The 27,580-nt window shown below is 37.0% G+C and overlaps 2 protein-coding genes across 12 annotated transcripts in view; one reads left to right on the top strand and one right to left on the bottom strand.

Moving 5' to 3' along the window:
* Positions 1-5,428, top strand: part of SMARCAD1 (SNF2 related chromatin remodeling ATPase with DExD box 1) — an 88,575-nt gene extending 83,147 nt beyond the window's left edge. For 5 of the 7 annotated variants that reach the window (XM_019647540.1, XM_019647537.1, XM_019647535.1 and 2 more), the window contains one exon: positions 3,625-4,980. In XM_019647540.1, the coding sequence (XP_019503085.1) occupies positions 3,625-3,686 (62 nt within the window). In that variant the 3' untranslated portion in view covers positions 3,687-4,980. Of the gene's footprint in view, positions 1-3,624 lie in introns of all 7 variants that reach the window. The other 2 variants (XM_019647539.1, XM_019647542.1) reach the window with 1 other exon arrangement.
* Positions 5,429-9,888: 4,460 nt separating this feature from the next.
* The window catches only part of HPGDS (hematopoietic prostaglandin D synthase), a 30,142-nt gene continuing 12,450 nt past the window's right edge, over positions 9,889-27,580 (bottom strand). For 3 of the 5 annotated variants that reach the window (XM_019647518.1, XM_019647515.1, XM_019647517.1), the window contains 5 exons: positions 26,119-26,260; positions 23,011-23,103; positions 21,404-21,513; positions 13,355-13,453; positions 9,889-10,311 (listed from right to left, as the gene is read on the bottom strand). In XM_019647518.1, coding sequence (XP_019503063.1) covers positions 10,147-10,311; positions 13,355-13,453; positions 21,404-21,513; positions 23,011-23,103; positions 26,119-26,251 — 600 coding nt within the window. In that variant the 5' untranslated portion in view covers positions 26,252-26,260 and the 3' untranslated portion in view covers positions 9,889-10,146. Of the gene's footprint in view, positions 10,312-13,354; positions 13,454-21,403; positions 21,514-23,010; positions 23,104-26,118; positions 26,261-26,866; positions 26,925-27,580 lie in introns of all 5 variants that reach the window. The other 2 variants (XM_019647516.1, XM_019647514.1) reach the window with 1 other exon arrangement.

Here is a 27,580-nt window from a genome sequence, read left to right as displayed (position 1 = left end):
AGGATAAAATTCCTAATACTGATAATGGTTTATTTCAATTCAGCAAATTTCCATTAAGTATTTACTATGTTTTATTATTTTGTCAGCTATTCCAGACTATAAAGAGATCAATACATTTTAATCTGTTTTCTGAGAGAGATGTATGATGAAATTAGTATGTGTCCTTCATGTATAGCATCTATTTTAAGGTGCTGTGCCAGGTTGGGGAGGCAGGCATTAGAGAAAGCTTAACTAAAAAGCAACTAAGTGAGACCTTTAAGGGTGAGGATGAATAGGATAAACATAACTAAAACAATTAACAACTTAAATAATTAACAGTAATTACTAGGCTTTGTGTGGAGGTGGCAACTTGCCAATTTCAGATTATCTAGCAAAACTAAAACAACAAAAACATAAAGCAGATTCCACTGGGCACTGTGTTTTTCCTGATTATTTTATTAGGGCATCTTTTCAAATTTGGTAAAGCAATTGAATACCTAGGTTAAAGTCTTTTAGTAATGCTAGCAAATATCCAGATATGTAGATTTTATCCTAATTGTAAGTCTTTAAATAGAGCCATCATAGTTAATTAATCGGGGACTCAGCTGTTTGATTGCCAGACTCCCAACTGTCTTTATCTTTTAAAATGAGAGGTCATTTTCATTGGCTAGCTTGTTTCCCCAAAACTATGTTCTCCAATCGCTTGCAAAGTGAGGATGGTGACAAAGGTGTAGCAGAAGCCTACTGACTATATTCTCAGAGCTGAGGGGAAGTGTGTGGGGGGGGGAGGTATATTGTCCTATTCAGATAGTTAATTTTTCTGTTGCCACTGCAGCTTCCCAGTCCCCTGTTGTCCCCATATCCAGTGTTCCTTGGATTCAAAATTTCCAGAGTATAAACCTTTTGTCCATCTGGGGCAAATGGCTGCTCTGATGGGAAGGCTTTAGGTATCCTCCCTTCAGTCTGTTCTGAGCTCCCCACCAATGTGTTCCCCACCTTGCAGAAGCAGCCATTACCTCCATGACCTGAGCTTTGGGGGTGGGGGGTTCTGAGCATGAAGTGCAGCAGCCTCATGTTTCCCACCTGCCCGCACTTTAGTTTTGCTGGGTCTGTTCAGCTAAAGTCAGTTTCCATTCTTCCATCAGCTTTTCATCTTCCAAAACGTATTGCCGGATCTCTCGGCTGCTGTCTTTTTTCTTCTGTTCTTTCTATATTTAATGCCCTCTCCCCACTCCCCCCACACACACTTTATCCCCACATGGCATTTATTGGTATTTCAGATGAGAGCAGAGGTGATATGTATGTCAGTCATTTCCAGTCATAATTCATGTAAATTATTGGCATTTATGTACATTTCTTTAGTTGAAAATTTACCTGTTATTTTCATATCAGGTGTGTCTGTTAAAATAGCAACTTATTTCAGCTCTGCTCTTAGGCCATTAGCTTTAAAATGTTTTGTTATGAAAATTTCCCCATTGTCACTCTTTCCTTCTCTGGAGGAAATTTTCCTCCTTTATCGTATTAATGCTATTTATATATCAGTCTTTCCCAATAAGTGTTTCATTGGGTGGATGAGGATACAATAATGTCTTTCATTAATCTCTTAACTGTGTATAATGATTTTGTCTTTGGCTTTGCCCCTGGTTTCATTTAAATAACTTGACACTGACCTTATGAGAGTACCTGTGTGCCCTTTTTTCATCTCTCACAGTGAGGTCCATTTCCTCTGTAAACAAAAGGTGTATTTGTAATATAGCATGTATGTGCTTTATGTTTTGTGTATGTCCCTTTTCCCCTGAAACTGAAAGATTTAAAGACCATGATTCCTCTAGGATATGCTTGTCAGAGTTTTGTGTTTCTAGAACTTGCCTTAGTGGTTCTCAGAGTGCAGTCCCTAGACCAGCCACAACAGCATCATCTGGGAAAGTGCGAGTTTGAATTGTAAATTCCCAGGCCCAACTCCATCCCCACGCAGTCAGAAACTAGGGAAGGGACGCTATAATCTGGTTGGTGTTTCTGATACATGCTGAAGTCAAGAGAATCACTGCTTTAGAATAAGGATTGTGTGGGGTTTTTTCTTTCATCTCCCTTAATACAATTATATTAGTAAGTTATCTACCGTTTTAAACTTTTTTATTATGGAAATTTTCATGCAAAAATGTTGAAAGCATAGCATGAATAAGGGTGCAGTGATTCAACAACTGTAACATTTTGCAGTGTTGCTTCATCTACCTGTCAGTGAACTGTTTTAATGTCAGTTATAGACATGACACTTCATGCTGAATGTTTCAGCATGTTCCTCTAAGTTGCTATAATACTATTATTACATCCAAGAAAATTAACAGTAATTTCAAATCTTATCACATATTGTCCACATTTGGATTTTTCCCAATTATCCTCTTAATACTTTATAGCTTTTTGTAAGAAAAACAGGATCAAATCAAGGCTCATACCTGCATTTTATTGTATTATTTTTGTATCTTTAAATTTAAAAGAGTCTCCCCACCCTCTTCCTTCTTTCCTCCTCTCCCTGCATTCCTGGTGATGTTGAATTTTGGAGAGTCTTGGTGCCTTGTGGATTTGTTTTCTTCTTGTCTTATTGTATTCTGGATTTGCCCAGTTATTCATGGTGTCAGTTAATTTAGGACAAGTGTCCACTTTGATTTCATGGGCTATTTTCAAACATATGAATGAGCTTGGAGGCAAGGGTGTCAGTGAATTCCCTGAGAGTTTATGCAGTAGTTTGTGTTCATGTGCATATGATTTTCACTGAAAGGATAGATAAAAGTACTCTCATAATCTTAGATTATAACTGGGGGGGAAAGTGATAGAGAGAGGTGATGAGTTTTGCTGCATTTTAGCCCCATCTGATTTGTAAAATTATTCATAGCTACAAATGTTCAAATATTTATGAATTGCCAGCACTGCCATGTTATTGTAAACTAATAAATCAGTTCCTCTAAAAACATTAACCTGAGTGATTAACTGAGTTAATCGAAGGTGACTAGATTCTGTGCCACCTTGACAGGCAAGATGTTTTCAAATCTTAGAAATTCCTGAATAATTCCTGGATAAGTGTCTAGATACTGGGATCCCATTTAATTGAAACAAGGGGCAAACACTGGGAAAAGGTAATTTACAGTGGGCACTTTAATCCTCAACGGGGATGCTGTACTCGGTATTTTGTTTTGATGTGTCAGTTAAACCTAAATCAGTGACTATATCCTTGGATTGGAAATAAGGTGTAGATGAAATGATTTCTTTTTGGTTGTGATTTGGGAGCTCTGTTCTGTTTTTTTCTATTCAGTTTGTTACATGAATTTGTTTGTTTAGCAAAGCTGAGGAGTAAATACTATGTGGATATGAAGATATGATCCAAACTATCTGTGTATCTTTATATTATCTATAGCAAATCAGAAACATAACTATAGATTGCTGTGCTGTCAGTATGAACACGAGCACAGAGGAAGGAAGTAGCCTGGTAACATGCACGGATCTGGAAAGCTCTTTAACATGGCATGACACTGAAGCAAACTGGGCCTTGAAAGATGATTAGGAATTCCCCAAAGGTAGAGAAAATTGGAGAGAGAGAATATATTTCATAAAGTATTTCATGAAATTTTAATGCCACTTTCTGACCTGCAGGTGACGAAGGGAGCATGCCAGCAGATATAGCCACATTACTAAAAACATCAATGGGCCTGTGAAATAACAATTGTGAATTCCTGATTGATGAGGAAATATCAACTTGGTGCACTCAAGGACATTTACATTGTGATGACCATGGGGTTTATGAACATTTATAACTTTTTATAATTTCCATATTGCATTTCTCATAGTATGGACAACTTTTTTGCCACTAACTGAATTCTCCCAATGCTCACATGTGAAATTTCCAAAAAAGCCACAAACATGTAGTCCTAAAGATATTGAATAATCATTTTACAAAACAGTTTTCTGAACGGGGTTTAGTTGGTGATTGTTTGTAACAAATATGCTAATGCTTAGAAATGTCAGTATTTTTGTAATTATTTCTACCTCCAAATATATATATATTGTCTTTCACTGGATAATGTGTGTAGATTTTTACATGTGCCTTATTTGACAATGCTTATGTCTTGTTTTTGCTTGTCTCATTCGAAGTTCTTTTTTATTGAGTTAGTTTCAAGATGCAGCTGTATAGATTATATAGCTTTCATTTTAGTGCTATTTGAAGCAGATGTTCACCACTCTCAGCAAGAACTCAACCTGAATTTAAAGGTGGCATTCCATATACTAACACCCCCGGGTCCTCCCAAGAACTTCTGTTAAAACAAATTGATCTGGCTAGGCACTAAGTTGTTTTCCGGTGAATAGTAACTCAAGAAGCCCTTCTTTCGCTCGCTCCATGGGTTATAATTCCTTCTGTTCGTTTCCCGACGCCACTAATTGTGGTTATTATTACTCTGCCTATTCTTGTGCATGTTTTCATTGATTTCCCCCTCCTGACTTTTGCTTCTCTTGAAACTGTTGCCCAGTCACTTCTGCCCCAGTTCTCTTTACTCTCTAAATAGTAGTATATTCCTGCCACATCTCCATGCATCAGCACAATGTTGGTGGCATTTTTCCAGCCTGACAGGACAGATTAACAGGCTATTTCACTTCAAAGCAGACTGAATGTGACTTCATACTAAGGCAGCATTAAGTACTGCATGGAAATGGGTCATTACCTTTACATTCTTACCGAAATATGATTTGTCAGTTTCCAGAATTGCCAGTACAGGACCTCCTGAAGAGAGAGCCATTTCAATTCCAACTCAGTGTGGGTGACAAAGTGAAACTTAGAAGTAAAGTTGTCTACTTGATATTTAGCTCTTTATTAAAGCTTTCTTTAAATTTTTGCCTGTCAGTCTATATTGCTGTTTTTATTACACATCAGTTTCTTTGTATAACTTGTGAGTTTCATGTGTTTTGTTTTTATTATGTAAATATCATTATAAATAAACTTATTTATAAATGAAAGCTTTGTTGATTATTGGAGATTATACTTGCAGGGCATCCTGACTTGCTAAGATGCTAAGGTAATATAATCCTCTGGAGTTAGAAGGCTAATGTAGCTCTTATAGTGGTTCTTCAGATGTTAGACTGAAAACTCATGACCCAGTAGATTTACTCAATCATGAAGGTATATTGAACATAGTTCATATATTTTAGTATAATGGGGCTAAAAGGAATTGGCAACTATTACTACCTCCTCCTGCTTCATAGTACCCAAATCACTTAGTCAAATTGTTGGGAATATTACCTTTTAAAATCTTACAATGGATTTCTCGTAACTCTGTATTAATGTATCTTCAATGATAGGCTATTTCTTTTGTTGTTAAATCCATCTTTTTAATGAATTGTAGTTGGGTTCTCCTTGTAATGCTTTATTATGTCTTGGGCTTAATAAAAATATTTGTGATCATAAGTTGTATTTTTCAAACCCTTTTTAATAGTTTCTAATCCTTTACCCTTAAAATATATATAATGAGCACAAATGCAGTCATATTTTGTGCTTACTATTTATTATCTGTTTCTCAGTAAATGAATTTATTACTTAGGATCTATTCTTATTAGTCCCTTTATTGGACTGAAGTCAGTAATCATACTCCATTATCAGTAAAGAGCATGTGAGGCCACAGTTGTTGCAATAATATCTTGGCCACCTGAAGCAGCTTTAATTTTTTTAATGCAAGTCACACAGAAATAGAAGATATGCTTTATGTGTTTTCATAACTGTATTTCTGACCCCATGGACTCTTAACTTTATGCCAGTAGATATTTATATTGAAACATGAAGCAATATTGTTTCTAGTTGGTGTTATTGTATAGCGGTTATATAGGAATATCAGGAGATTTGGTTTCCATTTGTGTGACCTTAAGCAAGACACTTAAATGGTCCATAATATTAAGGAACTGATTCCTTTAACTTTTTCTTCCCAAAATGTATGTGTTTCTTTTCCGATTATAATATGAAATTCAATTTCTGCTCTGATTTATTCATATTCTTTCTCAATTGCTCAGTAAGGAGACATTTAATTTGGGTACAGGATGGGATAATGGAATTTAGTGAAAACAGCTGACCTAAAGGTTGTGGTGATGCTAGGATTGAAATGAAGCATTTCCTTATGAAACCTGCTGTGGCTGCCTTTTATATTTGAAGTACGATTTGTGTAAACAAGTGGGACTGATCATCTTATTTTGAATTTTCATAATTTTAGATAAGCATTACATTTTACTAAATTCTATTTTTATTAAAGCTTGTCAGAATATAATCATGTGCGCGAAAATGAACATGCATAAGAATGAAGAAAAGTAACTACTTCATTATCTAGAGTATTACTCGAATTTCTTTTGTGAAAGTTACTTTTTTTTCTTTGGACTGCCTTGATGACATGATAAAGAGTACTTTGCAATGAGATTCACTTATAACTATTATTTATTAACAGCCACTAATGATAAGAAAATATGATCCAAAGAAGCAAGGTACTTGGGAAATACACTCTGTTTTTATGTGTAATCCTTAATGTATAAAGTATTTAACGTTTTTTCCCCATAGAACATTGTTGAGAGGAAAGAAGCACCCTAAACAAGGTCATATTTAGCTGGGCTTTCCTTTTTCTTTCTTTCTCCCCCACACCCTCTCTCTCTCCTTGTCTGCTCAGCAATGTTTTCCTTCCTCTGCCCTGCTTTTCAAGTGGAAGGCCATCTATCCTTAGTCTGTTTCCATATAGAACATGACGTACTGACCTGGGCAATCCAGTATTAATAATAGTAACATAAATTGAACTAAAATTTGATGTTATATAATTATGGTTTAAAGTGGGTTAAGGGTAATCTAAATATATAGTTATTTGGATGATTTCTATTTAAATGGCTTGTTTATTCAGGCAGCTCTTGCCTTCCACAGTAGCGTGGGAAATGAGTGCAAGTTGAAGTTTGCAGAATAATCATTGGGGTGATTAAAGTGATTAAAAAGTTTTGTCCTGATTTTTTGTTTGTTTCTCTTTTCCTAGTTTCCCATCAGGATACTGAGTGAGTTCTTCGAGAACAGATTATCTTGTTCTTTTCTGTACCTCAGCATCTAACATTACCAGACCTATAATAGACATTTAGTAACAGTTGAATTGATTTTCTATGTTCCTATTACCAAAGTTTCTCTAGTGTGGCATCCTTGGAATGCTCCCAACTCCCAGTCTTTTGCTCTTTCAAATATCCTTTACTTAGCTAAAGTTCTGCCCGCTTCACCCACCCCACTTCAACCCTCTTTCCATGAATTTCTCACCAAGCACTCCAACCCATGGGCTCTTTCCCTTCAGTGGGCACTTGGTACATTTATCGGAATTGTAGAATTTTATAATTTATTTTAGATTGTATTCATAACCTTATCAATGAGATTGTAGAGTTTTTGAGGTTAGAGATTATATCTTTTATTTTTTTAATTTTATTGGGGAAACGGTGTGTTTTTCCAGGACCCGTCAGCTCCAAGTCAAGTAGTTGTTGTTTCAGTCTAGTTGTGGAGGGCACAACTCAGTGGCCCATGTGGGGATCAAACCGGCAACTTTGGTTTTATGAGCACTGCGTTCTAACCACCTGAGTTAACCGGCCACCCCGAGATTATTATCTTATCCTTAATTTTTTTCAATTACTCATTTATTGCTGTCTTAGGCACATGGTAAATTTTCAGTAAATACTGATTTACTTTACAGATTGAGCCAATTTCCTAGGGAAAGTCTTCTAAACTAGCATAAGGAGAGTAGAAGATTCCATCCAGTTTGAACATGCAGCTCCCAGGACTATACCCTCCATTCATCCATCATACAATTTCTATTTATCCTTTGGAGGAAACATGTTACTCTTTTACATTCCATCTTCACATTCTGATGTCTTTGTCCTTTTATGTGCCTTGGTGTAATTATATGCCTTATATTGCTAATAACTTTTAACTTTTTTTTTTGCAGTACAGTAGCCATATGAACAGTGGCAACACATCACCACTTAATAATGCTGGTGATGATTTCTAATAGCCAGCTTTGTTGAGGAATTATTTGTAATGTGCTAAATATTTACCATGTATGGTAGATAGTCTGACCTTTACAAATGAAGAAATCAAGGCTTATGGATATTAAGTCACATAGTGAAATAGTGACAGAGCTGGAACTCAAAAGCAGGTCTTCTGGCTCAGCGTATTCTTAACCGCTATGTGGCTAACTTGCAAATAAAATGTTGATGTTTTATTAAAAAATAAAAAGTTTTGTCAACATTAAAAACATTGGTTATAAATGTATAAATGAAAAAAGTAAAACATTGAGTACACTAAAATATTAGACACAGTGAGAAAGTTTTTTGTAAATACTTATCAAGAGTAGTTTGAACAGTACCTTGTATAACTTGGAAGCAAACATTTTTTTTTTAATACTTTGGAAAATGGTCTTAATTCTAAATTTCGATCAGCTTCCAACATTTTATTGCTCGTTCAATATCACAAAATATCCCTGTTCTTTTTTCTCTTTTAATAAGACTTTATTTTTTAGAGGAGTTTTAGGTTCACAGCAAAACGGAGCAAAATTACAGTTCCCATATACCCCTCCCCCACACGCACAGTCAACACCCCATACCACAAGGGCATGTTTGTTACAGTACTTGTACCTACACTGACACATCATAAGCCTCCAAAGTCCATCGCTTACATGAGGGTTCACTGTGGGTGTTGTACGTTCGATGAGTTTGACGAATCTACCAGTATAGTATCATAGAGAGTAGTTTTACTGCCCTAAAAATCCTCTCTAGTCCACCTATACATCCATCCTTCCCACCCCTTTAGCCTCTGGCAACCACAGATCTTTTTACCGCCTTCATAGTTTTGCCTTTTCCAGAATATTAAAAACAGCTGAAATGATACAGTAGGCAGCCTTTTCAGATTGGCTTTTTTCACTTAGTATGTATGTCAGTTGCCCCGTGTCTTTTAATGGCTTGACAGCTCATTTCTTTTTAGTGCTAGATAAAACTCCGTTGTGTGAATGTACCACAGTTTTATCCCTTCATCTGCTTGAGAGCAGCTTGGTTGTTTCCAAATTTTGGAATTATCAACAATGTTGCCACAGATGCCCTTGAGCAGCAGGTTTTTGTGTGGACATGTTTTAAACTCCTTTGAGTAACTACCAAAGTGCAAGTGCTGGACTGTGTGGTAAGAGTATGTTCACTTTCCTAAGAAACTGCCAAGGTTTCTGTACCAAAATTTTGTGTACCTTTCAGCAATGAATAAAGTTCCTGTTTCTCCACATCCTTTCCATCATTTGGTGGTGTTGATGCTTGAAATGTTTGCCATCCCAACAGGTATGTAATAGTATCTCATGGTTTTTATTTGCAATTCCCTAGTGACATGTAATGATATTGAGCATCTTTTCATATGCGTATTTGCCATCTATATCTTTGGTGAGGTGTCTGCTCAGGTCTTTTATCCATTTTGAATCTGGTTATTCATTGTGTTGAATTTTAAGAGCTCTTTATATATTTTGAATAACAGCCCTTTATCAGATAGGTCTTTTGCAAATATTTTCTCCCAGTCTGTGGCTTGGCTTCTCATTCTTTTGCTGTCTGCTCTTTTCATATGAAGCTTTACTCCAGCCTCACTTTCTCTGGGTTCTCTTCACCTTAGTTACACCACCTTCCTCATTTACTTTGGTTAAGTGTGCCTTCACCAGGTTCTCTGGCTGCATATCTAGAGCCATTTGACAGTGCAGCAGTGTCAACACTCACAGTCTGCTTTCTACTTTTGTTTAATTTGAATTTCACTCCAGCATTATCACTCGCCATTTCTTTATTGTGCTTAAATCTTTGTTGGTTAGTTCCCATTTTCAAATATCCATTTTTGTAAAATGTCAGATGTGTTTGTCATTCAGAAGCAGGCAAGGCCACTACACACTTTATTTGGGCATGAGTAACAAGCATTTGCAGTGAACTAGCAATCACTAACAGGCTTTGAAAGAAGTGACATGGGTCATCGGCCATGCTGTGCATCCTGCTGACAGTGATTTGTGGAGTGAATAGCTAGCAGCAAAGTTAAAGGAGAGTGTGTGGACCAAGGCAGGCTGGTGTCACTCATCTGATGGGAGCGTTGCTGAAGTTGGAGGCAGCAGGCATCGCCTAGAGTTTGGTCTGGGGCCTCCTTTGTATCCAGCCAGCGATGGCAGGAATGGCTTGGACTTTCTTCCTTAATGTCACCAGCCTGGGATGGATGTCCAGCAAGTCAGGTTTAAAGACCAAAAGTGTGGTACTGCAAATCTCCCAGTAGAAATCTGCCCAAGTTACCTAGTTTAAAGGAAACAAAAATTTCCATTTGAATGTAAAAGGCATAACCTAAAAAGTTTATTTCAAAATAGTCTTTTGTTACAAAAGTGGAATGTATATGATAGGAAATTACAGATAACATCATACTCCCAGCACCCAGAAGTTACTAATATTAACACTTCTGTGTGTAAGGTATTTTTTTTCTGTGTGTACGTGCATTTTTGCTGAAATGAGCTGTTACGGTATATATACTTGTAACATGATAGATCTGCACCTCTCTGGCTACATTTTTATCTTACCTAATACCCAATTACTTTTTCCCTCTGTTCCCAAAGTGTTCTTCATAGGACACGGAGTCCATTCCAGCACCATGCGTGTCATCTGGTTGTGTCCTTGAACTCACAGCAGTGCCCCTTTTCTATGCCACTGAATTATGGAGGATTCCACACTAGGCCTGCACAATGTCCCATCTTCAGGATTTGGGTGACTGTTGTGTCTTGTTTACCTTGTTCCTTTACACGGCAGAGTGTAAAGGAATAGAGTGCGGATTAGCCCTAGAGAGGTCATAGTTTCAAGTTAAACAATTCTCGCTAGCACATTCTACTGCATCACATCAGAAGACATAATACGTGGATGACCATAAGTAAACCCTAAGATTGATCACTGTATTAGGGTGATGACAGCCTGCTCCTACCCTATATACTTTTTTTTTCACTTTGTTACTAGAAACTGATCCTTTGGCTCCACATGGACATCAATCAGAGTTTAAATGTGGACTATTAGTTTTATTTTTGTATGGAATTTAATAATGCTTATTGCTAGTGTTTTATGACTTGCTTAATAAACACCTGTCAACCAGGAGAGTCTATTAGAGGATTCAGAGTTTGGTCAACACATTTATGGAGCACCTACTGTGTGCTACATGCAGGTCTAGGTGCTGGGGTTAACTGGAGAGCATGTTATGCAGGGCCCTTCTCTGATGCAGCTTTTATTTTAGAAGCACGAACACAAAACATATAAACTGAGGGGTGATGAAGAAAAAGTGAAGCGTGAGGACTCGTGATGAGGGAGGGAAGACCTATAAGAGGTGACATTTAAGCCATGGCTTGAATGATAAAAAGGTTCCAGATGTGCAGCAATTGGGATTAAATATTCCAAGCAGAGGGAACAGCAAGTGGAAAGTCCCTTGGGTGGGAGTAGGGCTGGTGTCTGAGGAACAAACAAAACACCAGCGTGTGTGGAACACAGGAAGGAGAGAGTGCTGGGAGATGGGCCACTCAGGAGAAAGTTAACAAAGGAATTTTAATAGAAAACGGAAGGGAAAAGAAGTCCTTCGAAGCTTCAACCCATTGGGCAGGGAGAGGGGCATGTTGGGAAAGGCTATTGAGTCAATGGGAAGAAAGGAAGGGGGGTGTGGTGAAGTAGAAAGTTAGGAACAGAAATGGGGAAAGTTTGCTTCTCTCCCCGCGGGACTCAGCAGACAGTGATCGGAATATGTCACACGAGCGCCATAAAAGCAGACTGTGACTTGTCTTCTAGAATGCAGTCTCCTTGAAGGGCAGGGACCCTGACCTACCACAGCATCTAAATCAGATTTAGATCTGATTTTTTATGGCGTAACTACTTCAGAGGTGGTGGTGTGCTCCTCTCAGCACGTCCATAATATCTGGTGGTCACATTTTTCGTGATACTAGCAATTATTGATACTCAATGCCTAGGTCCATTAATTTATCAGGGGTTGGAAAATGGGGCTAGTTTATTTTAATCTCTCCTTATTAACTGCAATGTTTTTATGAAGACAAACTTTGTCCAACAACTTTTGTTATCTTGCGGTACAACTGGCATAGGAAAGGCAAGGTAAATGCTTTATTCAAACCCCCCAACCTTTTTGTTTGTTTTTAACAGTTTTCAGAATAATAATTTGGCTCCATGGCATCTCTAAAAGTAACCAATGAAACTTTGGTTTGGGGGTTTGTGTGTGTGTGTGTGTGTGTGTGGTAGTGGTGGTTGTCATAAACTCATGGATTCACTCATTTTTATTTGTTTCAACCCATTGCAGTTAATGTTCTTATTGAAGTTTGAATTGTCCCATCTGTGGCCATTAGGAGCCCCTTCAAATTGACTTCTGAGTCCTTCTGACACAATCCCAGTTGTCTTTGATCATTTATTTGCTTCTTGTATGACAAGGTATTCCCAGCTCATCTTTTACATTTTCTTTCCCAAATTGAGGAAGAGCTATTTCTCCAAGAAGCGGTGGTTCCTTTTAGTATTTGGAGACCAGAATTTGGGTCCTAGGGGTGCCCAGGACAACTGGGTTGGTCATTGTTTGAAGACAGAGAGTTATAAAATGTATTTTTCTTTATCCTAAGATAAAGTACATTATGAGTTTATACTGTTACATCTAGTTCACATTTAGGAATAGGATGTGTACCTAACCTCACTTGTCTTACGTCTCTCTCTGTCCCACACTGAAGATCCTGGCTCTCAGTGACATCCACATAATTTCTTATTGCTTTACCCCACAATAAAATATATCAGAAAAAACAGTAGCACTGTGCTCAGTACCACCAACAATATAATTACTGACAATGATGTATGACTTTAATTTTTTGTTCTGCGAGAATATCTATAATGAGATGTATAGTCAAATTACTCTTTTACACATGACATTTCTTAAAATAGTTCTTCACTCACAGTACGTAGGTACTTCTCTACGTACTCTGTGCATCAATTTGGCACAGGTTCATTTGTTTCACTTGGTTTTTGCTTTGTAGTGATAGCTTTTTAAAATGTTTTTGTTATATAGTTATATAAAGTATTTTAGTTCATGTTTCTAAAAGTCCACTAAAAAGGTTTATTCAAAGAAGTTCAGTTTTTATCCTAGCTTTTATTCCTGCTCTCTAACTTATTCTCTCCTTATGGGTAACTTTTTTTTTTTTCAGTAAGTTTTCTTAAGTCTTTGATTCTCTCTCTCTCTCTCTCTCTCTCTCTCTCTCTCTCTCTTTCTCTCCCCCTCCCCCTCCATATATATATCTTGTATTTTTAAGATGTAAAACATACTCACAGAGTTACCAATAAACCACTCTTTTTCCCCCAAGTATGTTTCCAAATCTTGGAGAAGATGAGGTGCATGGTACGTAAGTAGCTCATTAAACACCTGCTCCTAGGAGAGGGAGAAAAAGATCACTTTAAGGATAATAGGAAGAAAAATAAATAGTATGATTTGAAGAAGAGTAATCCCATTTTTGTTTTTCCCACATGAGTTCAGAAAGGAGGAGAAGTAGCTATGCGTTGTTGGTTAGTTGCTTTGTTTAATGTGTGACATTACAGAGATTCAGATCTAACTCTATAGATTTTAGTCATCCCTTATTACTCATGGATTTAAAAATAAATACTTTTGTCACAAGTTCTTAAATTTTCTTTGTATATAATCACTAACTATTTTACCCATAAAATCCTTTAATGATTTTAATTTTTATTAATAAAAATTCCACTGTTTTTCCATTTTTAAAATTCTTACTTTTCTTAGCGTCGTTCTCTTTAAAGTTAAACAACATAACTGAAGGTAAAGAAATTTCGTTTTGTAAGGCTAGATTTCTTCAGTTTGACAGTCTTTTTTACAATTTTAAATTTTTTCAATTACAGTTAACATACAATATTATATTAGTTTCCGGTGCACAACATAGTGATTAGACATTTATATAATTTACAAAATGACCACCCCAATAATTCTATTACCCATCTGATACCACACATAGTTATTGCAGTATTACTGACTGTATTCCCTATGCTGTGCTTTACATCCCTGTTCGACAGTATTTCATTTCACCATTGCACTTAACGGAAGTAATCCATAATGAATCATGCTCTGGGGCGTTTATGAATTTTCTCTATGACTTGAAATTGTGCCTTAGTAAGATATTTGTCTGCCTTGAATATCATCTACAAAACCCATTATCTATGTGCCTCCTTTTGATGTTATTATGTAAGGTAATATTACAAACCAAATAATATTCTTACCAAAAAAATAGCAAATATATCCATGTTTTAAAAATTGTCCTTGTGTTTTTACTTGAATCTCTGAAGACCAAATAATTTATTCATGGGCTATTTCTTGGTACGAAGTGTTGGTTTATATATGAAAAATTTGGCTGGTTTGTGTTTTGGATATGAGATGTAATGCAAACTCAAAAACAAAATACAAGTATGGACATATGTCACTTGTTAATATTCATAAGTGACCTACACAGGCACACTTGACTTTATTGTGCTCTGCTGTATTGCTCTTTGCAGACAGCATGTTGTTTACAAATTGAAGGTTTGGAACAGCCCCATGTGGAGCAAGCCTGTGGCACCATTTTCCAACGGCATTTGCTCACTTCATGTCTCTGCGTCATATTTTGGCAATTCTCACACTACTACACACTTTTCCATTATTACTATATTTGTTATGGTGATCTGTGATCTTTGATGTTACTATTGTAATTGTTTTGGGGCATCCCGAACTATGCCTGTATAAGACGGTGAACATAATTGATAAACGTTGTGTGTGTTCTGGCTGCTCCACCGACTGGCCTTTCCCAGCCTCTCTCCCTCTTCTCAGGCCTCCTTACTCCCTGAGACAGAATAACATTGACATTAGGCCTAATAATCAACCTACGATGGCCTCGTGTTCACGTGAAAGGAAGAGTAGGCCTCGTGTTCACGTGAAGGGAAGAGTAGGTCTGTGCAGCGAACGGCATTTTCGTCTTATTCTAAGAAATTGCCGGCTGAGTGGTGCGATGGTTAAGGAACTGGCTTGGGACGCAGAGGGCCCCGGTTCGCGTCCCACATATAAGGGCCAGTGACACTGCTCTCTACAGCTAAGATGCTGAACAACAGCTCAACCTGGAGCTGGGCTGCCCTGAGTCGCCGGTGATGGCGTAGGCTGCAGCCCCTGTGGCAGTGGGTTGCCATGGGCTACCGTGTGTAGCCAGCAGCCGCAGTGAGCGGTCGTCCAGAAGCCGGCGACTGATCTGCCTTACCCAGGAAGAGCGCAAGGATGGTGCCAACTTGGGCCAGTGAAGCGGTGTCCTCCACAACTAGACTGAAGAACAAAAGGACAGCAACTTGTCTGTTCCCATCCCCCAATTCCCCAATAAAAATCTTTAAAAAAAAAAGAAATTGCCACAGCCACCCAACCTTGGCAGCACCCTCTGGTCAGTCGGCATCCATCCACATCGAGGCAAGACCCTCCACCAGCAAAAAGATTATGACTCGCCAAAGTCTCATGATGGTTAGCAATTTTTAGCAATATTTTAAAATTAAGGTATATACACTGGTTTTTAGACATAGGCTACTGTAAATTTAAGACTACAGTATAATGTAAACATAACTTTTATGTGCCCTGGGAAATTAAAAAATCTCACTTAATTGCAGTATTCTCTTTATTGCAGTTGTCTGAAACTGAACCCACAATATCGCCGAGGTATGCCTGTAACAAAAGCCAGCCTTTATTAAGGTAAGTCAGATAGTTGATAACTACCTCACCAATTTGCTGATTTACTTCCTGTTACCATTATGACGTACCTAGGTAATACCAATTACTATAACATAATGCCTTATATTTGTAGAGTAGTTTGCAAAAGCATCATTACATATTTACAAACATTTGCCATATTTTACAATCTGAAGCTTGGGAAGCTTGCATTCTTGCCACTGTTATATACCACCTTTGTGCCTAAGGTCCTCTCTGTATGGTTAATATGTTCATAGTTTTAAATAAAAACAGTGTGAGTCCTTCTGCCCTTACACAGAATTTGTGAGCTGAGGCAATGGGCCCGGAGTTGTGTGGTACTTATATAGCTCAGCTTAGTTCAGCATCAGTTGGAAAGATAACGGCCAACTTGGCCATCCCAGAATAGATAGAAACAGGAGGGAGTTGAACAGAATGGGATGAAGCTGCGAGACAGCTTTCCAAAAAAATTCTGTATGCCCACCTGGTTAATTTTGTTACTTTTTCTAATGTGCATTTCTACAACTTAAGATACATTGAAGCTTGCATTTTATGCAGTGCCAAATAGAAATCTTATGTCTGTGCTTATTGACTTCTTTAGCCCAGGTTCTCTTTATCAGTTTGGTGAATCATCTTAGTCTAAGAAAATGTAATAACCAAACAACATAATCATTAGTATTTAAGTGTCATTTTAAAGAATACTCACCAAAATAAGATAAGATGAAATTTGGTATACACCCTTTCCCCACCAAGATGTGTACTTTTTGAAATGCATTTCCTGATAAATCCTAGACAGCCACTCTTATATTTGGTGTACTCAGAAATATGCTCCCTCGTCCTCCAGAGAGTTATAAGACAGGAGGCTTTTTTTCCCCCTGAGAAGTCATGGCTATAGTATTAAAACGGAAATTAAAGAATATTGTATATTTCTCCAAATCATTATTTTTAAATCCACACGACCAAAATCATGCTGTACTGGAAATGGACCACTAGCAGTCCTTCCACCCTGCTCATCCTCCAGCCTACCCCCACCCCCGTTCTTAGATGAGGAAACTGAAACAGAAACATTGCATAACCAAAGAAATAGTAGTGGTAAATTCAAGAATTATCAGGGCGGGTGACCAATGTCCAGAGACATATTTTGCCTTTTAAATTAAATCTAAATTAATTTTTTAAATTGGAAATGGAATTTTTAGCAACCAATACTAAAACATTTATAATTATGTATATTTGATAGATTTTTTTAAAGCACATATGATAAGAGGACTATTTTCATTATCCATTTATCTTTACTGCATCAATATTCTGCCTTTGAAAATTTTACCTGACCACAAGGTGGCAGCAATGCAACCCAATACCAGGAGACTAGGTGATGAAATAGAAAAGAACCACGCATTTCTTATCGTATACTAGCCAGGTTCTGCTTATTAATCAGAGTCTGTAGCTATCTGCAATGTTTCTGCAACGTGTTTTCCCTTAATAGGGTTTATCGTGAACTTGGATTATGTTCTGTTAAACGTTTTTTTCCTTGCTGTAGGTGGTATGTAAGAGCATTGTTATTCTAATACAAACGTGGTGTTACTCTTACCAGGAATGCTCAAAGAATGTTTTCCTCTGTGACACGGCCTTTGTTATGGAGCCTCAGCCAAAACAGAGAAAAGACAGAAGGGCAAGCCCGGAAGGTGACAGACTGCCAATCAGTGAGGTTTCTAGCATGTGGGGGAAAGAGTTTTAGATCCTTTTTTTCTAAATCGGGGATTATATATCTACTTGTCTCTGCATTTATAAGGATATGTAAAATATAGATGCCACGTTTGACAAATAAAAGCAAAAAAACAAAACAAAACCGATCACTGTACTATATAATAACGCTGTATTAGTTGTAGTAGCTAGTGCTTATTGAACACTTTCTACCTAGCTTTAAGTGCTAATGCTACCATTTAATCCTCCCAACATATTTCAAAGTAGATTCTATGACATTTTTACAGACAAAGAATTTGAACTATTGATAGGGAGTTAAGTGACAACGGGGAAGAAGGTAATCAGGATTTCAGCCTGGTAGCCTGACCCCAGAGCCCATATGTATCTCCATCATCAAAGCTGAGCTTGTAAGACGTGGTCCTGGTTAGTCGCGCACGTGTGTGTGTGTGTGTGTGTGTGTGTGTGTGTGTGTTTCTATCCCCACACACCTTACATTTCTGTCAAGGAATGTGAATACTTTTATGTTTTATATATCTCTATTCAAATCAGGAGGTCCTCATTAAATAAACAGTATTTAGAATAAATATGCTTAAGTAAATTAAAGTAAATTAAGGAAGACGGCCACCTGTTCTGTGCTGTAGTGTTTGGATGTGGGCCCTGAGCTATGACATGGACGTACAATATATTCGTGCACAGCCATTTTGAACAGCTGCTGGTGCTGTGGCCTCACACCCAGCAGTTAAGAACGTGGAGTCTCAGTCAGAGTGACTGGGACTGGAATTCCTCGTGTACACCTTACGGGCTGAATTGCCTTCAGCAAGTGGCTTACCCTACATGAACCTTAAGTGCTTCACCTGGAAAATAAGGAGGACAACTGTTTCTCCCTGAAGGGATGGATGCCTTCGGATTAGTCACTGATTTGGGAGAAAGTATGTGTAGGTGGTGAAGCTGTGAGTTCTGGGCTGGGCCAACTTGTGTGACCTGGGCAGCTCCGGAACTAATCTGTTCCTCAGATTCTTCATTTGCAGAGTGAGCATGACCATCAAAGCGCCTGTCTCACAGGAGGATGCAGACACTGACTGAGATACCTAATCCGGGTAAGGGGCAGAGAGCGCTGCACGTGGTGTCTGAGGAACTTGGCTCTTCCTAGCTTTCACACAACAGGGACCCAATGTCTGCGAAACATCAGGTGCTGTGATAGGTGTGAGGTTCACCAGCGAGTGATGCAGGCGGGGTTCCCACCCTCATGACACATTCTACTGCAGGAGACAAAATAAATGTATTTTAAAGTATAGATTATGATGAGTGCCCTAAGAGAAACCAGTAGGATCTGTCTGTAATGGAGAATAACCAAGAGGTCTATTTACAATTCTGGATAAAGATGACAGATTTGATTTGAGATATAGATAGATAGATAGATAGATAGATAGATAGATAGATAGATAGATAAAATCTCAATATATATATTTTTTTCTTCAAAATCACAGTAATTATATATTTTTGAAAATATAGAACCATATGTGGAAAATTGGAGAGGAAACGAGCAAACAAAATTTGAAAGTGTAAAACAGATGGATGAATGGTACCTGCAAAGACAAAGCAAAAAACCAGCATTATCTACCCCCATAAAACTCTCAACTAGTTTAAGAAATGCCGGGATATATCTAGTATTGGCCGTAAGGAGGTAAGGAAGGGGATAAAATGAGGACTGGTGCAAAGCTGTGAAAAAAGTCATTTTAGCATAAGACGTCCTCTTTCATTTTACACTGCTAGTCACCTGCGTCTTCGCCATCCTTAGCAGAAGGCTGGAGAGGGTGACACAGATGGTCTCTGAATTGGGAGTACTCATACATGATGTATTAAAAATGGGGTTAAATAAATATGTGTATGCTGAATGTCAAATTCTGAGACTCTTAGCCTTCTCTTTGCTCCTTGTCTGCTAGAACACTGGCAGCCAGGCCTTTATATCTCTGGGCAAGAGACTGAAAGTCTTCTCTGGTGACTCTTTCTAGTGTAAGAGCAGATATTTGAAGATAGTGATATTGGAAAGTACCTCCAAATGGCCTCGTGATGCTCAAAATCAGCAAACCCCATCCAAATGCTGAGAGCTTTGAGTAAACTTTTTAATTTCCATACTCTTTATAATGGATTATAAAGGATGTTCTAACTCTAGAGGAAAGATAGAGACCAAAACAAAGAGGAAAAATGGCAACTTTAAATAAACATACAACAGGCAGGAGATGATGTTGTATCAATTAAACAAATATAAAGTACTATATTTTTTTAAAAACACAGAGAACATCATAGAATAAGAATCCTTATACACAGTATCAGACATTTAGACCTCAAGAGAAAGATTGTTGAATAAAATTGAAGAATTCTTCCTGAAAGTAATGCAAACAAACAAAAGAAGAGATGAAAAATAGAGAAAAGATCCAATATCTGAATAATAGGAATTCAATATAATAGATCAAACAGAAGAAAGGCGGACGAAATTATCTGTGAAATAATTAAAGGAAATTTCCTAAAATTAAAAAACATGACTCCCAGGACTTAAAGGGCCCCCAAAAGAGATAGCACAGTGGATGAAGAGAGGATCATACCAAGACTACTCATTGAAAAATTTTAGAACTCTAAGGACAAGTGGTCTACCAGCTTTCACAGAGGAAAAAAAATAGGTCGTATACAAAATGTCAGTCATTAGATTAGATTCAGACTTCTCAACAGCTAGAACACCCTAAATAAATGTTTTCCAAATAGCAAAAAAAAAAATTACTTTCAACCCAGAATTATATACCCAGCCAAATTACGAGACAAGTAAGAAGATGAAGTAAAAACATTTTTAGATAAATAAGTCCCTAAACTTTGTCCTATGCTCAGTAAGCTACTGGAGACTTGCTCTACAAAACCAAGGACAGAAACCATGAAAATGAAGCCAGGAAAGGATCCAGAGAAGCATCGAAGATGATGATAAAGATTTCAGGATGACAACTGTGCACCAAATGTCTACTGCAACCAAAGCAGAGACGCCAAGGAAAGACATAGCCATACTGTCTGTCATCATCACATCTCTGGGCATCAAGCCTTCATTTTAACTTTTGGAATACTGGAGGCTGTGCCTCAATAAACACAGGAAATAAAGACAGAGGATAGTATCCGGGAGACAGGACTCCAACTCAAAAAGAAAGACATCCCTGGGATGGCAGTGAAGGGAAGTGTGATGATGGTAGTGGTACAGAAAACCTAAACAGTTCTACAGAGGAGAATGGAAATCTCTGGCCAGATATCGCCAAGAAAATAATGGAAATAATAGATTATCATATTATTGACCTTGAGGAAAACCATATTGGTAGACTACTGGATAGCGTGGGAAGGTTTAACAATAAAGTAAAAAGAATAAAACAAATGAAAAAAAAGCAGTAGCTTCAAAGATGAAGCGTGAGAAAGGAAATATAACCAAAACCATACTACAATGCACAGTTCTGGATAACGTTTTCATGGGCATACTAAGGGAATCACCAAATACTAATTTAACCAAAAATTTTTAATATCACTGCGTTGGCAGTTTGGGGGAACAGGAAGCAGAGAGGGTGACTATGTAAGAGTTAAATTCTTATTACAATAATGAGAAATCCACAGAATCTAAAATTAGTGAATCACAGTAAGCCTTATTTACATATTCTATAGAAAGATGGAGGTATGGAAATCCTATCTAAAAGGGTTAAAAAGAGGGTTGCATCTGAGGGGTTATTGTGCAGAGGTTAGAGAATCACAGTACTGCTTTAAACTTTTCAATATAACTCGATCTTTTAAAACTGTAGGTCTAACTTTGATAAAAAAGGGACTTGAAAAGCACCTAACAGAATGTCTGGCAAGTGGATCTGATTAATAGCAGTAATAGCAAACTGATTACATTACTTTTATATCTTGTTTTATCTCAGCCCAAGGAAAACGTGACATGAAATCATCCAATGTATCCACAATAGCATCAACTTGACATTGTTCCAGTTCTGTTTTTCCAGCCAAATCTGTGCAACAGAAAGAGAGGCCATTTTATGTCCCCAAATATGTTCAGTTTAATTTACTATATTAAGACATTAATTTTTTAATAGGCAATATATTCATATAGTTCAAAAATTCCAAACAATGTAACACAGTATCCAATGATGACTAAGTTCCACCCCTGCCCCATCCTCCTCATTTTGTTCCCTTACCTACTACCATATTGGTAACAACTTTACTAGTTTCTTTTGTATGTGTCCATTGTTTCTTTATGAAAATAGAAGTAATATCCCACTCAATATGCACCTCTCCCATATATCCTAGAGATCTTTCCTTAAAAGTCCCTTAAGGGAGTCGAGGCTGAACAATCTGTGTTTTAATGAGCCTCCAAGCAATCCTGATATACATAAAGTTTGGGGACAACTGCCCAAGTCCAAGTCTTACTCTTGAAATTCTAGGTCTCCTTGAAGACTCAACTCAAATGTCATTTTCACTTCAAAGTCAAATTTCCAAAGAGTCAGAATTAATCTCCATCTCTTCTGAACTTCCAAAAAATTTCATTTGTTGAACTGTGTGTTAGTGCAAAAGAATTTTTTTACATTTTTAATGTACACATATAACTTTGATTCAAAAATAAAGGTCTCATAACTATGTCCCATTTTAGTTGTGAGCTATCCGTGTGTCTGTGGCTTGGGTCATAGTGGTGCAGGTGGAGAGTGATAGGCTTGAGAGTGGGGCGTGGAGATTCTGCAGATGGGTTAGGAAGAAAGGGGCTAGAAAAGAAGCCAAACACAGCTTTTTGCTCAAAAAGAGTGTTAGGGCATCAAGAGGGGAGAGAGAAGACGAAGGAACATAGGATGGGGGGAAGGGCATCAGGAAAAGACGAGAACCAGCAGTTTTCTGTATTTCTCCTCATTAACGCCCATGGATGCAAGCAGATGCCTACAAAACACTCCAGAAGCCAACTACCAACTAAGGATCCCTCATGTGACATGCGGTGGAAGCAAAGAAGACAACCTTGCTAGTTTTTTCAGTGTAACTGGGATGAAGAACATTAAGAACATGATTCAAATAGTCTGAGGAATTTCAAACTCCTCAAATATGAGGAATTTCAAATATGCCACGTGTATTTCCTGTTAATCTTTGATAACTTATGATACACATGGTAGCAAAAGTGTGGTTTCAGATATACATGTCCAATTTGTTCAGTTAAATTCCAGTGAGATTGGGGGCAAGGAGCTGTGGGGCAGGACGGACTGTGGGCAATATAAAATAAAATTAGTTGTCTAGGAAACTCATGGAGAGTTAAATCGATACAGATGGTACATTTATATTTCCCTGGCATTTAATTCCATTCTTCTTTGCACCATAGTGTTCAATAATAAAGTTATTTAATGAATACTGAATATATATATATATATATATATGTGTGTGTGTGTGTGTGTGTGTGTGTGTGTATGCATCCATATATATCATATTTCTTTTCAGTTATCCAAAATTTTTAAGTGCAATAAATGTATTACCTGTGCTTTTGGTCAAGTATCTCGCTATTGCTAGGCTCTGGTGAAGGTGAAGTCCATCGATTTCCAAAATGGGAATTTTGCCAAATGGAAGAGCTTAAAATAAATGAGCAAAGAATCAACTTCCATAATAAGATCAAGAATAACAATACTTCCATTTTTACTGATAATTGTGGAAACAAAGAATAATTTTTAAAATCATGGAATTCTTGAATATTCTAAAAGGGACACTAAGCACCCTTTTTACATTTTATAAGTTAAAAAAGAAGATTTTTTCGTTAGAAGAACTGCTATAAAGTTAGTGACAGACTGGGTCTAAACCCAGGTTTGCAATGATACCCTGTTTTATATTATACATTATCTCATATGCTTACTTAATTTTCTAAAAGCTTTCTAAAAAAACCTTAATTTTGTTAAAAACCTTTCTTTTTTATTATTATTAGTTTCAGGTGTACAGAACAATGCAACAGTTATCCTTTTCACCCCTCACAAAGTGACAACCTCCCTCCCCCCATCCACTGCCCTCCCACCCCCGATATCATGCTTATCTATTACAATTCCATTGACTCCATTCCCACGCTCTACTCCACATCCCGTGACTATATGTATGTATAATTATAGTTGACATACAATATTATTCAACATCAGCTTCAGATGTACAGTGCGGTGGTCAGGCCTCTACACTGTCTGTGATGTGGTCTCCCTAACAAGACATGAGTCCATCTGGCCCCCTAAGAAATATTTACAACATTATTGATTATATTCCCCAGACTGTCTTTTCTATCCCTGAGACCATATTGTAGTTACCAATTTATGTTGTCTTGTCCCTTCCCCTTCTCGCTCATCTCCACCCCCTCCCAACTAGCAACCATCAGTTAAAAACCTTTCTTTCAAAGCTTCCATTAATTTTTGTGGCCTCAATCAAGATCACATTAGTTATTCTTTGAACCATAGTCTGAGGACTATGGAGAGTTTCGCCTCCATATTGAGTTATGGTAAGGATTTTGACAAAATTCTGTTTTTGATAAGTGACTATTTGAAGTATATAGTAAGGCATCAAGCATATTTATACAAATAAGACAGAGTCATACCAGATATCATATTAATATTTTATCTGTAAGTTCTACTTTGTTTTGTTATCTAAACCTATTATATTTTCATCAGAAAGCAATATATTATTATAGAAAAATTCTAAATTGAAGGTAAATAAAAATAATTCTACCACATAATTATAACCATTTCAATTGTTTTCCCATATATTAAAAAACGAAATTATTGTGTCTATAATTGGGCTTTTAGGCAAAAGATAGAAATTTTTACCCTCTTTAAGCTACTTTTGTGTCAGATCTCTGTTAAAGCATTTGAAACTATATTCTAACCATCACAAATTTTAAGATCCCTTTCAACTCGGAAAATATTAAGAAAATGCAGCAATTCCATTTTCAATAACTTTGAGGCACTCAGAGAACTTATATCTAAAAACTAAAAGGTGGGATTTGTTATATGTAATATCTCCACAACCTGCTATATTTTAACTTAAATAATGGATCAAATTAATTTTCACCTATTTTATGTCCACAGAATTAAAAACCTCCATATAAAATTCTGATATCAGAAGAAACGTTTGGATATTAATGGTAAAGTTTCATGAGAACAGAAAATAAACTATTCTATCCCACCAGAGAATTCTCTGATAAGAAAAAAGAGTGATTACAGGGGCAATGACTTTTAAGGCACTCAGGCTTCCAAAAGGCATGTAGCAATATTTATTGTTAATATATCATTTATCATGGCATTGTTGTTAGCATTATCTAGTGCAAATAACTTGGGCCATGGTATTAAATTGACCTGTGTTTGAAAATCAGTTCTGCCTTGCGAGGGCTGTGAACCTGAAAAAATTACCTAAACTCTGTGTGCTTCAGTTATCTCAACTATAAAACAGAAGCAAGAATACATTCCACGTAGGCATGCCAGAGAAATTAAATGAAATGGAGTCTGTAGAGCATCTACCAGGTGTCAGATAGCCTTCAAAGTATTCAACAGTTGTTTTCCTTAACTTCATATTTATGTGAACTTGTGATAATCCAGTCATAAATATGTGAATTTTAGACATATAACTAATGTTTAGTTTGTATTTCTAGGTAACATGGCAAGCTTCTAGAGGATGACTTACACCTTACTGAGAACCACACACTGGTATTTCTTTAATGTAATGATATTTCTAATTCTTCCTCATTGTCCTGAGGGCAAAGTAGCATGTTTTGTTGGGTTGCCTGCCCGATTTGTGCATTTGCTCTTTCCTCTGATCAAGCAGTTTTGTTTGTGTATTCACCCCTCTCTCATATAGTCACCTGCCTCATGAAAATTGATTCTGTCCCCAACTTCAGAAGGGGACTAGATGGTTTTTTTCCATACTCTTTGCCAGTGACTGATTCAGAAATGGACATGCGAGCGAATTTGAGCCAGTGAGACGTTTGCTGAGGTCTTCTGGGCAAGCTTTTCTTCATCCTTCTGGGAACACCTAAGGAAGCAGTTGTCTCTCTCTCACTCTCTCTCATATAGCCTCTCAACATTGCTGTTCCAGGCTAGGAGGCTGGAATTGAGCAAACATATTGCTACCAGCCTCATGATGGAGTCAGCACACAGAGGAGGAAAAATGGATAAAGCCATCCTTTGAAACCTGCCCTACTTCTGGATTTTCAGTTATATGATACAATTCATATCCTTAGTATTTAAGACATTTTGAGTTTGGTTTTCTGTTAGAGCAGCACATCTGATACATTATTAAAGCATTATAGATATCTGTAGCAAGCCCATCCAAATCAATTGTCAAGAATATTAACTTCAATAGTCCCCATTTCAACTCTTCTGACAAAACTTCATATTGGTTTATCTTTATATTTCCTTTCTGTGGTATTTGTATTTTCACCTCAAATAGGAAATTTCCTGGGTCACATAGCATTTATTTAATTTGCCTAAATGCTGCCTCTCAGTATAAAGCTACGTGAGATTTTTTAAAAATCTTTGTTTTTCATTCCCCTGAGGAAAGACAAAACACTCTGGAGACGTATTTTTCCTGCATTTTTAACAACTATTGTTTGTGCTACTTACTTGGTTTGATTTCAGGCCAGTTAGCTTGTTCTATTCTGTGGTCTTCATACTTTATGTCCAAATATGCAAATATATAACGAATAATTTCGGCTCTCCCCCTCATATTAAAATAAATGAGTTTGTAGTTTGGCATGATGTAATTCTGGAAAGAGAAAATTGGAGGAATTATTTTTACAGGCCTCTAGAGATTTTTCAACATTTTTCTTTGGGGACATTTTAAAAGCTTTATGGCTTCTTTGGAGATAATTGAAGATATTAGAGGATATTGCAAAATGAGAATCATAAATCACTACCCTAATAACATACGAGAATGACTTGAAATTAAGATCATGACTCTCTCTTTAAGAACTAGCTAGAACATTCCAGTGAAATAACCAAATTCAAATTCTATTTGTTAAAAGACTTCAGACTAAAAAGGTGTCTGCACACCAACCCTCAGAAGATGGAGTCAAAGCTCCCATTTTAACATGTTTGTGCCCGGCCTTTAGTCATTTGTAATGGGTGGTATTTGACATTGGGTTTGTTGGTTGCTCACAGCTGAGTTTGTGAGGGCAGCGGGGTAAGGACTGCAAAGGTAGGGTACACATGAGAGGAACAGAGCCAGCCAGGCCAACCTGTCATGTCTCTCACTTCCCTCACCGTGGCCTTTCCCTCTCGGAATCAAAGGCTTCGGGAAGCCTTGCTCTCTTCCCCGTTTACTGATCCATGCTGCTGGGTTTATAGGGCCCCTTGCACCATACAAACATACCCCATCTTGGGGGTCCCTTTCGGGATGCGCCAGTGGTGAAAGTATTCCTCCATTCCCTCTGTAGAAGAGCAAGGGAGAAAGAATGCTCACTTTTCTTACTTTTTCAGAGAGTTTGCTAATATTGGCTATATTGGTTAGATTTAGGTTATTATAATTTTGTGAGTTTTCTGTGATTTGTATCATTTCATTCCCATTGTTTACAAACAATTATTTTAAGCACTGATAGTAGACTATATTGTAATTTTATAATGATTAGGCAACTGAGAAAGAAACATTTTCATTTGAAATTCAGTCCTTCCATTTAGTTGCTGTGTATCTTTGGGCTACTCAACAAAATCTCATTGAATTTCAAAGCCCACTTTTTATAAATAAAGATTCTAATATGGATTAGGGTATTTAATGAGGTAATACATGTAAAGCATGTAGCACAATGCTAAATATTTAATAATGATTAACTATTAATAAATTTGAACTAGCTCTATAGTAGAATACTGAATGCAGCACACTAAAATAAATAATTATAGTAATTACACAAATAAAAATCATAAATAACAACTTGTTATTTGTGCATGTAATGTTTAAAATTATATGCATAAATAACAAATAATTGTTATTTATGATTTTTAAATAATAAAGTGCCAAGTTGATATATTTTATTCTCTACTAAGGAAGTCTTTCAAAGATTTTAATGGAACATTAAATAAGAAAATTTAT

This window comes from Hipposideros armiger, unplaced genomic scaffold, assembly GCF_001890085.2.
Source record: "Hipposideros armiger isolate ML-2016 unplaced genomic scaffold, ASM189008v1 scaffold_112, whole genome shotgun sequence".
NCBI classification, from domain to species: domain Eukaryota; kingdom Metazoa; phylum Chordata; class Mammalia; order Chiroptera; family Hipposideridae; genus Hipposideros; species Hipposideros armiger.
Note: the sequence above shows the minus strand (reverse complement) of the source record. Positions and strands in the feature narration are given on the sequence as shown.